Source organism: Ailuropoda melanoleuca, chromosome 1 (assembly GCF_002007445.2).
Source record: "Ailuropoda melanoleuca isolate Jingjing chromosome 1, ASM200744v2, whole genome shotgun sequence".
Lineage (NCBI taxonomy): Eukaryota > Metazoa > Chordata > Mammalia > Carnivora > Ursidae > Ailuropoda > Ailuropoda melanoleuca.
The window spans coordinates 153,128,844-153,144,583 of record NC_048218.1 but is presented as its reverse complement, the minus strand read 5'-3'; the positions used below and the strand labels follow the sequence as shown (position 1 = coordinate 153,144,583).

General features: G+C 37.6%; 1 protein-coding gene across 8 annotated transcripts in view; it reads left to right on the top strand.

Moving 5' to 3' along the window:
- Positions 1–15,740, top strand: part of ETV1 (ETS variant transcription factor 1) — a 92,429-nt gene that overhangs the window by 50,983 nt on the left and 25,706 nt on the right. For all 8 annotated transcript variants that reach the window (XM_019804969.2, XM_019804970.2, XM_019804968.2 and 5 more), the window contains 2 exons: positions 258–446; positions 4,435–4,682. In XM_019804969.2, the coding sequence (XP_019660528.1) occupies positions 258–446; positions 4,435–4,682 (437 nt within the window). The remainder of the gene's footprint in view (positions 1–257; positions 447–4,434; positions 4,683–15,740) is intronic.

The window sequence follows — 15,740 nt, the reverse complement described above, 5'->3', positions numbered from 1 at the left end:
GTTTGTGTAGGTATTAAAACACATGTTTTGTATTTATGCTGATACCGAGTTATATAGTAATTATCCTATTTTCTGTTTAAGTGGTGGGTGATTCTGAAGATGACATGTTTTAGGATTATAAAAAACCAATACATATAAAATTCTCACTTCCTTATGACTTGAGCCCAGAATATTTTTTGCTTTTCTTGGGTTGGAAGAAAAATTGTTTAATCGTTCCAAAGAAACAGATGTTCTCTTCTCTTTTGTTCCTCGGTTAGTGCCTATGATCAGAAGCCACAAGTGGGAATGAGGCCCTCCAACCCCCCAACACCATCCAGCACCCCAGTGTCCCCACTACATCATGCATCTCCAAACTCTACTCACACTCCGAAGCCTGACCGCGCCTTCCCAGCTCACCTCCCTCCTTCGCAGCCCATACAAGACAGCAGCTACCCCATGGACCACAGGTAAACTGCAAGTACTATTTTTTTAAATGTCTTTAGCATCTTGGAGGAAAATTCTATTACTGATTTCTAAGACCTATGGTAGATTTAAGGTGAGCATATTAATTTTGCACATCTTTGCAAAATATTTTTAGAAGGAGCTTGCCCTATGTATAGTTATAAATAATTTGTGGAGAAGGTCATTTATAAACATTCCTTTTATAAACATTTAAATTGGTTGCTAAAGTGGAAAATTAATCTATATACCGACATTTGAACATTTCCCTTTCACTTTGCCTGAATAAAATTGCCTCACTTAAACTTTAAATCAGATCATCCCATTTTTATGAGCATATGTGTGTACTTGTTCTATAAAGTTAGGAGACTAATTTTAGTAGGTGGCTTATGGAATTAGGTTCTTTACCTTAGATTGAATGGTTTAGCTGTACATAGTTTTGCAGAATAGAACTTATTTGATTAAAACTATTTTCCATCCTTTCCGAGTGAATGAACATTTAATGTCAGTAGATGCATGACCCTGGACACGGAGGATATAAAGTTAAGAGATAGAAACTGAATTATTATTACTTAGAAAGAAGGAAGGCAAGAGCCAGAACGTGGAGCTAGGTAGTATGCTGTGGTGGATAATTCTGGACTCCTAGAGATGAATTCATATTTAAATAAAATATTGTAGTAACTTCAGCACTTTTAATAATACTGCTTAAACACAAGTGGATTGTAGACAGCATCCTTCCTTTCCCTTCTGCCTTGTAATTATATGGAGCCAGTGATGTGCTGGGAAATGTTTAACAATGAGCTTGATGGGAGAAAAGCCCAAAGACGTCATCTGTGGTGTTTGATAGTCTGTGATGTCATTATCCGACTCCGAGCGATCAGTGTGACAGCTCTGAAGGCGGAGTCGGAAAGAGATGGTAGTAGTAGCACACCTTTATATAGTGTTTCTACCATACAGATAAAATGGATATAAGCTCCAGAACATAATTGGTGGTAATGTGTAGTGAAATAATATGCAAGGGATAAGTTTTGAGTACCTATCACCTTTATTTTTAATATAATATTTAGAAAGTTATCAATTGACATCATTTAATTCTTAATAATCCTGTGTTTAGCAATTGGCTCACTGTACTTCTGAGAATTTAACAATAAGCCAGTGCAAACTGGCTCTGACACACCATTATAAAAATAACTCAGCTAAAGGAATCCTCTGGATCAGCAGAGGAAACCAGAAGATGTGTCACTGGCAACTTTCTGAAAATATGGGAAGACTCGGATCTGCTTTTTATAGGTTATTTAATGTGACTCAATCTCAAATTCAGTTGAATCTCTTTTGGTGTGATGGATAAGATTAAAGCATTCTTTACACTGTGAGACTAAGCCATATCTTTGCTACCTTTGTCTCCACCACTGAGTCCTTTTGTGCTTTGGTTATGAAATGCGTCCTATGATCTTTCCCTTCTCACTCCGTAGACTGGAGACCTTGTCAGAGCGTGATGGTATGTGCATCTGTGTAAACAGTTTTGTAAATACAGATGAAAGAAATCTTATTGCAGGGTGGGCCATTAAACAGATGCACATTGTGCAGGACTGAAAGGGAGGAAGAGTACAAACAAGAAAAGCAAGTTTTATTTTGTCCACTTCCGGTGACTTCCCCGATCCCCCCTACGCGAGGCTCTCCCACTTGCGGCGACTGCCAGCATGACAGCTTGTGTCATCAGCCATTTGCATGGAGCAGTTCTTTCTTCGGGAAGGTGACTACAGAACCCACAGAATGCCTGTGTTTAGGTGACCTAACTTGAAAGGCTTTAATCCAGTTAAGTTTCTCTACTTGAAGTCAAATATTTGAGACTGAGAACAGCCGGCCCGGAACTATAAGAGGGAAGCTTGGGGTCTTTTCCCACTGCCCCCCACTGAGTTTTGAGGACAGTACCAGCTGGCCAATCCCAGGAAAATCTCTGAAGCCGTATGTTTCTGAGGAGGATTTCTTGGAGGGTTCTAGCCAACAAATGACAGTCCCTCGGTTATAAATGGCAAATTTGCTCTGAGAACAGATCCTTTGTCCAAATAGCCCCCTCCAGCCCGGGCACCCCGCCTCACTCTGGGAATGCTCTGTGGCCAACTGGGCTGCCCCCTGCTTCCTTTCCTCAGGCTCGTTCTGTTCTTCGGGCCAGCCCTTTGGCACTTGGTCCTGAACCCACTGTGCTGGAGCCCTGTCTCTCTCTCTCAGTGTTTCCCGCCGCTGATCCACTGTTTCCCTGTATCCAAGAATCATCAGTGCGCTCTCCTTACCCATTAACTCTCTCCCAGAAGCTCCTGGAGTCACTTCACCTTGATCACTGCCCAGTGCCTCCTCAGAACGGCACGAGCCACTCGTAGCTTCCTCCGAAGCATGCGTGTTGAATATATATGTGGTCCTCAGCAGGTACCAGCTAGAATCGGGTCGACTCATGAGAACAAATGGCTTGATTCCTTACAACGCTTTTAGTATAAGTATTATTAACTTCCTTTTAAGGCTTTCACAAGTGAGCTGGTTTCTTATTTTAACTTCAAGTTACAATTTTCTGATTCACTCCTTGACAGTTCTTAATGATAATTTCTGTTTCTTTTTTTGGCTAATGAAATAAGCAAGAGAAGGGAAATGAATGCAGTGCCAGTCAGCCTGTTTTGCAATATCCGAGTTTCTAAGTTTATTTTCTGCAGGTGTAGGTGGAATTTCAGTGCTTTCTAAGGCAGCCAGTAAACTTAAGAGTTAAATTGCGGGATAGAGAGGAAAGAGTGTTTGTGGAAATGGTAAAGCAATTGCTTTGCCATTCTTTAGCTTTTACCTTATTCTTGTTTAACATTACCAAAATTAAATGTTAACTTTCTAAATTAAAGTCTTGGGAATGCTTTTAGTGCTGGGGGTTGGGGGTCGGTTAATAGGTTTATATCTGCTCATAGAAATGTTGGGCAGGTTATTTTTAAGCACTCTTGGGGCATTTTAGAGTACTTTTAAATCTTTAATTAATCCACATCTTTGTGGTGGGTCAATGATATTATGGATGAGAAACCCAGAACCAAACGATTATGTGATTAGCCAATCATTACACAGCATAACCAAGAAGGAAGGAAGATAGGGACTCACTGTCAGCCTTTACTGAGGCCTCAGAACTTCACATGACCCCACAGCACAACGTGTCCCAAATCTATTCAACGCATACATCTTCTTTCCGTCTGTATATTTGCTGCTTATTTTTATCAATCTGAGATTTTGTTTGAAGCTCTCAGAAGCTGCTGTGTTCTCTGCTGCTGTTTGACAAGGAAGAGGTGGTCTTTAAAAACCAGCTTGGATTTTAGTCTCTGTAATATTTTCCCATTTTGTTTCTCACTGGAATGCAATGTTATTTAGAACATTGTTGAAGATTTAAGAGTCCTGCCCATTTGAGAGGAGGGTCATTCCTCTCTTGCTTCCTCAGTAACTGATGGGATGGGAAGGAAGACCAATTAAGTAGGTTAATAATAAGCTGGTTGATTTTTTCTTTTTTTTGGGGTATGTCTGTTGACTAGTTTGGTAACAAGAGTCAGAGGATGTACTTTGGAATCATATTCTGTTTTTCCTGGTTTGTTTTTTCTTGTATGTAATTACTGGAAACTTTTAATATGGAAATTTGGCAAATAATCCAATTTGTTTAGAATTGGGCATTTTAGCTGTTAGGGGGTGTTTCCTCAAAATAATACCCTGCTCTCCTATCCCTCTTCAAAGCACACCTTTAACTCACTGCGGTGTACCAAAATGGTGCTGCAAGGGACAGTTTATCAAGGAACAAAAGTCACACTGTGATTAAAAAACACGGTGCTACTGACCCAGGAAGGAGAAATCCAGTCCTTGTTAAAGATCTGCACTTCGGGTCAGTTGGTATCATGCTCACTAACAAAAGAGTTGAAAATTGTAGCCGTATTTTAAGGAGCATTCCTTATTACCCTTTTATGTAAAATATGCTCTCTTATTTCCCAGATTTCGCCGCCAGCTTTCTGAACCCTGTAATTCTTTTCCTCCTTTGCCGACAATGCCAAGGGAAGGACGTCCTATGTACCAACGGCAGATGTCTGAGCCAAACATCCCCTTCCCACCTCAAGGCTTTAAGCAGGAGTACCACGACCCAGTGTACGAACACAACACCATGGTTGGTGGTGCGGCCAGCCAAAGCTTCCCTCCTCCTCTGATGATTAAACAGGAACCCAGAGACTTCGCGTATGATTCAGGTAGGCCCAGGCTTTCAGTTACAATTAAGACATCTTTTCGCTTGCTTGTCACTTTGATTAGTGTTGGCGTCAGATTGGGTAGCTCATGACCATTTGGTGTGGAATCTTCCTGATTTTATCCCTTCTTTGAATCTTTCTCTCTATGTGAAGTTGGGCTATCAAACCATTTTGGCTTGAGCTGATGGTTGAAATAGTATCTAGAAATGAAACCAGTCCAAAGAAAAGTGTAATTTGTAAAATTAGGCACACTCTTAGTTCAAGAGAGTAACACTGTCATTCTTTTCTTGATTTTGGGCTTTTTTTTCCATTTTGCTACTGTGGCATGATTTAATAACAAGGCTTCCAGGAAGTAATACTCTTTTGTATTGACTCATTTACTGCTTATAACTGTTTGTTTTTCCCTTTATCGATGGCAAGATTCCACTGGTCCAAAAGTAAGGATTCTTACATATTAGAAGAAGAAGGGCAAAAATACAATACCTGAGTTTCAAAATGATTTATTCCTTGAGCTTAGCTTTGGTCCCACTGAGCCAGAAAGCCCCCACAGAGTAGTATATCAAGATGGAGAAAGGGGGTCTTCTGAAAGTAAGGAAATGTAAATTGGTTACAAGTATTATCACCAGCTTCACCAACATGTGACCTTGAGACTTTAGAAGAATTACTTTTTTTTTAAGATTTTATTTATTTATTTGAAAGAGAGAGACAGCCAGCGAGAGAGGGAACACAAGCAGGGGGAGTGGGAGAGGAAAGCAGGCTCCTAGTGGAGGAGCCTGATGTGGGGCTCGATCCCAGAACGCTGGGATCACGCCCTGAGCCGAAGGCAGAATTACTTAATTCAATTCATTTTCACCCATTATAATCTCAAAATCAGGATGTCTTCTTTTCAGACCTCTCAGGAATTTTGAAAGAAACTATGAAATAAAAGCTAATGCTTATAAGAAGGGCACCATGTTCCTACAAAACATTATTAACATTATTGTAACTGGTGAGTAGATGTTTGTGGACTTGGAAATACTTGAAAACAATGTAATTTCCTCTTGTTTAGATGCAATGTTATGGTTGTTCTTTATAAGGGAACTGTTGCTTCCCTAGGAATAACTGCTGAGTTTTTATATCAGTTTTCTTGAGGAAAGAAAATTGTCCTTAATTTGAGTTTTTAACTTGCATAAAATTGCCTGCTTTATTGTAAACTGCTCTTGAAGCTCAGCAAGGGGGAGCCCTACGATTCAGAGTCTCCCTTTGGCCACCCTTCTTCTTTGGGCAAGAGGTTCAAAGGAGTGTCCGAGGAATTGCCCAGTACCAGCCACCAAGGACCCATAAATTCCCTGCCTAATTGGCCCTAAGTCCACTTCCAGAGCCTGAGCAGTTGGTTCTAAATTCGACATGGCCTTCCAGCTTGTTGAGAATGGTATATTTTCAAGGTGTGGGAGGGGAAAACATTTATTTATCTGTTTTTTGGTTGGTTTACAATTTTAAAAATTTAAACATATGGCATGAGGGCCTTTATTTGAATGCTTGCATCTCACGCTCTGTCATTTGGAGACTAAATGTACCTGAAATATATCCTAGCGGTTTCAGTTTAGAACCTTGTATAGCTGTCCATAGTTTCTGTTCATAATTATTAAGAACCCCGTAATATAATGGATTTTATTATAGATGGGATTCATTTTTCTCTGTAAATTTCAAATTCTTTTAACTGATGTTCTCTTTTTTCCCCCAAACCATATATTTATTTGCTGCACAGTTTTTTGAAGTCACCATGATTTCAAGAAACTTTACATAGAAAATACATATAAAATAGCCCAAATAATTTGTTCAAAAGGACTTATAAAGCATAGCATTTAGAAAGTATCTGTGTGTTCTAGAAATGTTTTTATGTGTATAATCTAGCAAGATTGACATTGAAACCATTTTCTTGATTCTGTAGTTAGCTCCATATATCTCTTTTCCTCATATTTATGTTACATGTAAAATTATGTATAACATGGTGTTGAGTGTGTGTAACTTTGCTTGAGAAGATGCATTATTTGTGAGCCATGCATAATGTGAATTTCAGAGTCAGTCACTGTCCAATCCTCAAAAGCACCAATGTAACCTAAAAAGCATCATCCCTGGCTTAGCTCAGGCTGCTCTAATAAAATACCATCGACCCGGAAGCTTAACAACACACCTTTACTTCTCATAGTTCTGCAGGCTGGGAAGTCCCAAGATTGAGGTGCTGGCAGATATAATTCCTGAGAAGAACTCTCTTGCAGATGACCACTTTCTCACTGTGTCCTTATGTGACAGAGAGAGAAAGTGAGCTCTGATCCCTCTTCCTCTTCTTATAAGGGCACTGATTCCATCATGGGGGTCCCACCGTCATGACCTCATTCAACCCTTATTACCTCTCAGAGGCTCCGTCTACAAATGCGATCACACTGGGCATTAGGGCATCTGCAGTGAATTGTGGGGGACATAATCATTCTGCCCAACTGTCCAGTATCCTCTTTTAAAGGGATATAGGGCATGTCTTCTGTTAAGTGTACCATAATACCTTGCAAATGACTTGTAGAATAGTTGTCTAACTTTTGAGAAGCTGTTAATTTATATTCCTTTCTTCCCTCTGAATTCTGTTGCAGATTGCTAAAGAAGTTGTATGGCACCTTTGAATTCTAATTTCAATATTGCCAATAGGATGCAGTTCTGTTCTGTTTGAATAGTTACATTGTAAAGTTGTATCTTCTGCTTGTGGTCTAAAAAGACTTTAGTAACAGCGTGTAACCAAGGCCTGTGAAAAATTAATATGCAAGTATCAAAATGTATTTCCCTTGCCACTAAATTGCTGCAGTTGAGTTGACACGTCTGTGTATGTCATACATTCATACATTGCAGTCAACAAGTATGATCTCCAGATATTTTGTTTTGTGGTCATTAGTTCTTTCATCCTTGCTGAGAGCACATTAAATAATCTTTTTAGGGAATCTAATGTATTTATCGCTGGATCATTGATTTCTTGGTTCACTTACTGATGTTGAGCAAATGGGACATTAGAAAATAGTTTATGTGATTTAAAAACAATGCAGAAACGTTTCATAGTTTACTTAGCATCTGTGATCCAGAGGTTTTCCTTTCAGAAGGCCTCTAGAACTCTTTATTGCTTAATTCAATATAACATAAATGTTGTGAAAATAAAAGAAGCTTTGTAAGTGAAAAGGCAGCATGATTATGCTCTAATAAAGCCTGACATTAATTATGACATGGGAAATGGAAGGTCTATTAGTTATAATTATAATTACAGGAATGCAATTTCCACTGCCGAGTACTCAAGCTAAAAAAATGCAAAATATTATGTTAGTAGAGTAGAAATTTTTATTCAGGAGAAGAGAAGAAAACCTGGATCAGAGGACACTTGGAGAAGATTTTTTAAAAATGTCTTTAGGGCCAATTTGGTGACCCAGTACAGTGTGATCACAATTATATTGGGATATTAAGTTCTAAATAATCACATCTGTTTTTATTGTTTTCTTTCTCACCTTCTGTAGCCTAATAGTACTGCACAAAGCAGTACACAGGTTTTTTGTTAGTTGGTTTCTCCTGAATCCAACATGATTTTCTCTTTCTTGCCCTAATGGCCAAGTGACATTAATTGAATGTGCATTGAGTGCTTTCCATGGGAGTTCCTTATGCAGTGCCCCACTTTCATAGAATCATAGTTGTTTTTTCATTTTCATGTTTGCAAATGAGGTTTTGCAGATTCATAATGCCCAAGGAGGCAAATATTTTATATATACAGAGCAACATATTTCATTGGAATTGGAATTGTTTGTGTTGGATCTTTGGTCTTTTGTTTTTCTCTTTTTTCTTTCTTTTCTTTTCTTTTCTTTTCTTTTCTTTTCTTTTCTTTTCTTTTCTTTTCTTTTCTCTTCTTTTCTTTCTATAGTTTACATGGTAGTATTTTTAAGGGGGTGGGGGGAACCTGAAACTAAAGTTTGGCTCAAGTCAGCACACAATGTTCATACATTGTGATCAGGTCATTTCACCCTAGAAATTATGTTAAGGAATTAGAAGGCACAATGAATGTTTGAGTGAGAAATATTACAAATATATAGCAATTGAAAGGTAGAATAAGTTATAGCTACCCATTTGAGAAATATTATACTGCCATTTGAAGTCAGGTTTTAAAATGATATATTTAATGAGGGGCACTTGGCTGGCTCAGTCAGTAAAGCTTGTGACTGTTGATCTCAGGATTGTTGAGTTTGAGCCCCATGTTGGATATAGAGATGACTTAAAAATAAAATCTTTTTTAAAAATTTAATGAAATGGGACTTGAGTAAAAAAGAATTTTACATATGTAATGTATGACTCATGCAAATTAAGACCAGTACAGACATGCTGTGGCTCTATATGGATGATGATACTCTAAGCAATTTCTGTTTTGTCTGTAAAGTGCTTTGCATTTTAACAATGCTTAGGTACTACTTTTCTAATCAGACGGACAAAATATTATATTTTACTATATCAACCCGTTTGGAGTTGCAGAAGTGTCCAGATTAATCACATCAGTCCTTTAAGTGAAAAGAGTGCTAAGTAAAGGATATTATAGTCCCACATGTTGCAAACCTAACTGACTTGCTATTAGTTTGTGCCCAGGAATGCCTTAGAGGTGGGAGCAGAATTAATATGCTACTTGATAGGATTCCGGTTCATCCCTGTACCATGTTTGCAATCCACAATTAGTGCTTTGTTCCTTTGCGTTTTGGGATACACTGAAAATCTCAACCTAAGAGTTGATTGGAGGGGTAGTACATTAATAAGATGTTTTTAGCCCTCAGGGCCTATTCTGTGACTCTACTTAGTTTAAGAGATGCCTTCCAGGCAAGTGGTGGAGCAGTTTAATCTAAGAGCTGGGGGTGGAGGGGGGAAAGGCGAACTTTCAAGGACAGGAAGAAAGTTGCTGAAATCAGAAAATGGGGGAGAAGGCTTGAGCTTCAGGAGAGGAGGAAGTAGAAGGAGAGGGTAGTGGAAAAAGCTGACATCCTGTGTCTCCTAAGAGAGGGGTTTCTGTTTTTTAATGGTGTTTCGTAGGGCAACTCTGCTGGTACTGATGAGGCCTTCCTTCAGTTTGGAGGCATGTAACATACATGTGGTAGCAGATGTGGTGAACGCTCATTTTAAATTGGTAAACTGACACAAGGAGTTGTTTTACAGGATTAGAAATTTTTGAACTCCTGAAAGCTCTTGGAGATCACCTAGTTCACATTACTTCTCCACATCTCAGTTGTAGGGATAAAATGCCTGAGGCTCATTCCTATTAACTTACCTCCAGGTACACAGATAATGTGTGAAACAGTCAAAACTAGAACCAGAATTTTCTTAGTTTAGTACACTGTTCATCACTGTCTTTCTACATAACTGTCCAAAATAAGGTACTTTAATCCACAATTTCTTACCATATTATCGATCCTATACTCTAATTTTTGGACTAAGTGTTTCTATGGTTTTTCAGTCTACCTGATTCAGAGCAATAAAAGCATCTTCATTGAGACCTAAGGTGTGCTTTTTCTTTACCTAATGTTCCCCAAATTTTATTCTAATTATTAGGTGCTCAATGTTGTAAGATAGGAAAATATGGACTACCCAATGACATTTAGGATTAAGATGCATTCTGTTTCCTTTAAAAAGATACATAACATGAACTTGGTCAATAGTTGAGATTGTCAAGGAAATGACTTACCATAATACGTCATCTAGAAAAGGCTTTAGTAATAATTAGAAGGAAAAGTTAGCTAATTAACAGCTCGTCCAGCTCTAAAATGCTTGGATTATATATGAAATTTGAGTTTATCTTAGCCTTCTTATTGGGTATCACCCATTCTTTGTTAAAATTTTTGGTACCTCAGAGCGCCTGGCTGGCTCAGTCAGTAGAGCGCGTGACTTGATCATGGGGTTGTAGGTTCCAGCCCCATGTTGAGTGTAGAGTCGTTTTGAAACTTCTATCAGCTGAATCCATTTTTCACCAGAAAGCTTATGAGGGACCACATTAGATACAAGGAAAGCTTACATTTGAAGAATATGGTAGGACTCTTCCATCCTCCGTTTTAAATCTATTCTTCACCCAAGCAACCTTCCCAAGTTCTCCCATATTCTTTGTCACCTTAGGACTTTGATAAAAGTCAATAAAAGCCAATAGACAAACCTTTATAAATTTAAAGAAAGATTTTCTGTCTTTATCATGTAGAAAAATTATATATAGGCAGAGAAATGATGAAATAAATACTGAAAACATATTTACCTCATGTTAAGTATGTGAAAACTAAGAATATGTTCAACATTCAGCTGTCAGAGCTGACAAATTTATCTGGTACTCATACAGTCCCAAGCTGGCACTTCAGGCAAGAGAGTTAAATATAAATACTCGGGTTTCTAAGATGGCAAGGGAGGAAGATTTTTCCATTGTCATTGTTCTTCTGTGTTTTTGCTGTGTTGGTGGCTACTCATCTTAGTCAAATCGTAGGAAAAGTAGTCAAGCAATTTTTAATGCTGTTTCTAGTAAGCTTTGCTTGGGATTCCCCTTGCAAAGCTTATAATAAGGTTTTAAAGTGAAAGTTATAGGTTGGAGTCAGTGGATAACAGAGCAAGATGAACATAATTGCTGCAGCCACATAGAAATATAAATAAATAGTGCTTTATAAGTTGGAGAAGATTCTTCAGAGCCTCAGTCGGTTGATTAAACTTACCAAATTTCAAAAAAGTGAAAATGAGAACAAAATTCAGAAGACCACAATTACCTAGTAGCTTGTCTCTAAACTATTACTAGAATGAGTGTTCCTATTACTACTAGAGTAGCATCTCAAAAATTCTGTCATCAGCATTTATTACTTTTTAAATGATTTTTATTATTTGTTTACAAGAGGAGATACATATTTTAGAGAAATTGACCTCATGCATATTTTCTAATGAAGTTTCTTACATCTTTTCTGAACAATTGAGTTACACATAAGTAAACAACCAAATATATTGTTCAAGAAACACAAGGAATGCAGTGATTACAAAAGAAAACTGTTGAAAAATGCTAATTAAAGTCAGATGGAACAGAGGAAGTAAGAGCTCCTGATACTTATTTTAAACATCCAGGCCTGACATAAACTAGCAGGCTCCCTTCTCTCCGAAATGGAAGGTCCTATGGCCAGTAATCATAATTTTAAAATTTCTAAATATGAAATACTACATTTGAAAATAGCTTAATTTCATCATTTATTTACATATCATTGAATCACCTCAAATAGAAGGAAAAAAACTTAAAGCATTGAATAAAGAGTGTTATTTAGGAATTAATAATTCAGTGTATGTTCATGCTTCCGTGGTCTTACCTCTGTTCCCTATTTTCTGTGGCTGAGAGATTATAGAATTCTTTATTATCTCCCTGCCTGGCTATGCCAGTATTTTAATTTTGAATTCCAAAATATGTTGGTAACTTTATGTATTCTCTGCTCTTTTATTTATCAGATACTGGAAATTGGAGGGTATATAGTGAATTGTCATGATGCCACAGTAGACAGTCCATCACAGGTTTAAACCCAAAGCCTAGGCATCTTTTATGATTTTCCTCATTCCTTCTTCAACAGGCATGGTAAAGATTTCGTCAGAAATTGTTTGGAGATGTATAGAGATTGTTGGCTGCAACTGTTTTCCCATATGCCTTTAGATCCCTGGAAGAGAGAAGTGGTTTCTTCCCTCTGGAGTCAAGGACCAAGTTACAGATGGCTGATAAAACCTACTATGTGTTTAAAAGTGTTTGGTATATGACCGACTCTTCACAAATCATTCCCATAATTGCTCATACATAGCTTTTTTCTTTCTAAAAATTCTAGATATTTTTAAGCATTACCATCTTTAGTAATTTCCAGTGCAGCACTGATTATGGTTTCATGAACTTTGGCTTTTTGTACCTGATATTTAACACTCCCAAAGGCCAAGCCTTGGCCCTAGTCCACTAGTAAGCATCATTTGCTCATGGCTACATTTTCTCCTGAAACATGGCAGCTCACGTTTTTTTCCCCCATCCTAACTTTAAAACTACTGCTTCAAGAAATTCAGCTGGAGAATTGCTGGGGAATTTAAAGGAATGAGCTATTGATCCTTCAGAAAATGTTAACATTCTGTCTGTTTCTCTAACATCCAGAGAGAATTTTCTTTTCCTCAGCCAGGGATCTGTGGACTGGTGGATCACTTAATCTGATTTTTAGGTGCTTCACTTGTGAAAAGTGATAGTGATGTCTTCCTGATTGATCTTGTTATTACAATAGAGGTTAGGGATCGGCCTCACAACCTGACTTTGGTTTTTATTGCCCCGCGTGCCTCGTATGGGTTTTCCTCACTTTTCCGATTTAAAATAGAGAATCTCCCAAAACAGTACTCTGGTCTACTCTATCGCTTTTTCTAAGAAATACTTAAATATGCTCTAAATCTACAGTTACAGTAAGTGGCACTGGCTAGTGATTTGATTTGAGAATTGAGACTATGGTCTGGATTTACTCTTTATGCATTAACACAGGTCAAATGGACAGGGACTGCATTTTAAGTCAGTAATGGAAGGCTGAAGGCTGTCTTAAACCAATCATATCAGTTTTACCCATGACTGATTGATCCCTGGGGGCAGAGCCCTGGAAGCATTTGTCTTACATGAATGGACTCTATAGAGCCTGGAGTTTCATTCATAAAATGGAGACTGAAAGGAAACACACACACACACACACACTCTTACTCTCTGGAATGTCCATTTATACAGAGCTGAAGGGTGTAGTGTTCCATCAGCTGCTGCTTTTGCCAGTTGACTGGAAGTAATGATTAATGCTCATTGGTTCTGCCTGCATGTAACCCAACACTATTTATGGCCTAGCAGTGTTCCTAATGTATAGTGAATGAGAAGACAACATTCTCAAATCAGAAACATAAACAGGAACTGGTGGGTCTGAATTCCATTCAAATATGTCATTTCAGCCACACAGTGTTTGTCTAACTTGGATTTTACAGGCAGGAATGGGGGAAGGGAGGGATAATCTGCTTGTGACTTGTACTAGCATCAAAAAAGGGAATTAAAAGGGGGAAGGGAGGGAAGAGGACTTTTATAGTGTGGGATTTTTAGTTTCTTTTTAAAGAAAACCATCAGGATGCCTAGGCCCAGAACTGCTTATTGCAAGAGGACAAAATGAACATACAACTGTTTTTGTATGTGCAACTAAGATTTGAAATTAAATGAAACAGTTTAAGGATGCATATTTGGATCTGTGTGTGTGTGTGTGCATGCACATTCGTGTTTCATGAATGTGAACAAGAGAGATAAGATAAATATTTATTTTTTAAAAGTATTTGAATATAGATTTTTAAGTATAGAATGTGGTTACAGAATTTTTTTCACTTGTAAGATTTGTATACTTAAGTGAGTTAACTGATAGTTTAGAGGAAAAGGAAGACTTTTTATTTCCATAAAATATTTTTACCTAACACATGAATAACTTAATTGAAACCTTTTCAAGGAATTTTTGTCACATTAAATAGATGATTACAGTTTTTATCGTGTGTGCGCGAGAGAATTTTTAGTTAATTGTTTGAAATATCATCTGGAAAATTTTACAAGGAGTGATATTCAAAGATACATGCAAAAATCAACCAAAACAAAACTGAGAGAATGACAAGCATGTGTCATTGTGATTTATTGACCATTTTCTTAAATTTAGAGAAGAATCTTGCAATAGTCCGTCCTGGTGACCCTTCGTTTCAGTGTGTGGGCCTCCACCGTGCGCTCTTCACCCGCCTGTTTTTGTTATTCTTAGCAATAAAAAACAAAGCCACCCACTTCGTATGACACTGGAAATATTACACTGAATTCTGGGCCCAGATGACTATTTACTCTCTTTGTCGTATCAAGCATGTTTTGTTGTACCCTTTGTCCTTCATCTCATTTATAAAAAGGGACGCGTAATTCCTCTACCTTTCTGTTTTTGTAAGGATACGATAGGATTATGTTTGTAAAGTTACTCATACCTATAATAGTTGGGGTCCAGGCAAGAGGAAGGGATTTCTGTAGGTGTGATTTTTATCTTGACTCCTAGAGATTTCCTCAGAGACTGCTAGTCCTTGAATAAGATGCCATTATTATTTCTAATGTTTACAAATACCATTTTGGGGGCTAGAGAATAAGACATAGGGAGAGAGAGATACTCTTCATTGAAGAGAGTCCTGTTGTGTAAGAACAACAAAATACTGTACTATTAGGCTGTCTGCAATGGAGTGAAGCCATCATATGGAACTCCATACTAATATTATTCATGTTCAAAGCAAGCAGAATAAATATCTGAGTATTGCAGTGATCCAAGGAGCGATGACAGGGAGGGGACAAAGCAATTCATGATGTGTTTGCTTCACATCATGTAGATTCCAGAAGGGGAACGATTCAATATTGAAACTCAACATTAAATTGTTCCCCTCTTCAGAATTCTCTTGTGGCCCCGTGTTAGCAGCTAATGGCATCTTTTCTTGTATTTTCTTTTAAACTTCAGTAAACTGTTGGAGTACAGTAATATCTAAGAAACAAAGTTACAGTTGTACTTATATTTCCTATAACTTCAATTTTATTTTTGACTCTAACTTAATAAAATCTCACAGGCTTCTAAAACTTGTGAAGTTGTCAGCCTACCAGATCATATAAGCTAAACCTGAATCTAGTTATTATTGGTGTAGGATACTATTTCCCCCCCAAACACACATGCTTACAAGAGAAGTTTGTGGTCTCCTAGCGATACTATTCTGTACTGTTACTTCATGTTACATAGCCTTTATGTTTTAAAAGTACCTGAATGCAGATAACAGCATTACTTTTTTTTTTTTTTTTTGATATCTTGAAAGCACTGTACTAGGGATATAAAGACTAATGCGGTACTCTTTCTGTCCTCAAAGACTATCAACAATAGATTCTGTATCTCTGAGCTGTGGTGGAAGAGAATATCTCTGCAGATTTTACATCATTTATATTCATAGTTTACTAAAATTCCTAATGAAAAAGATCCCATGTAA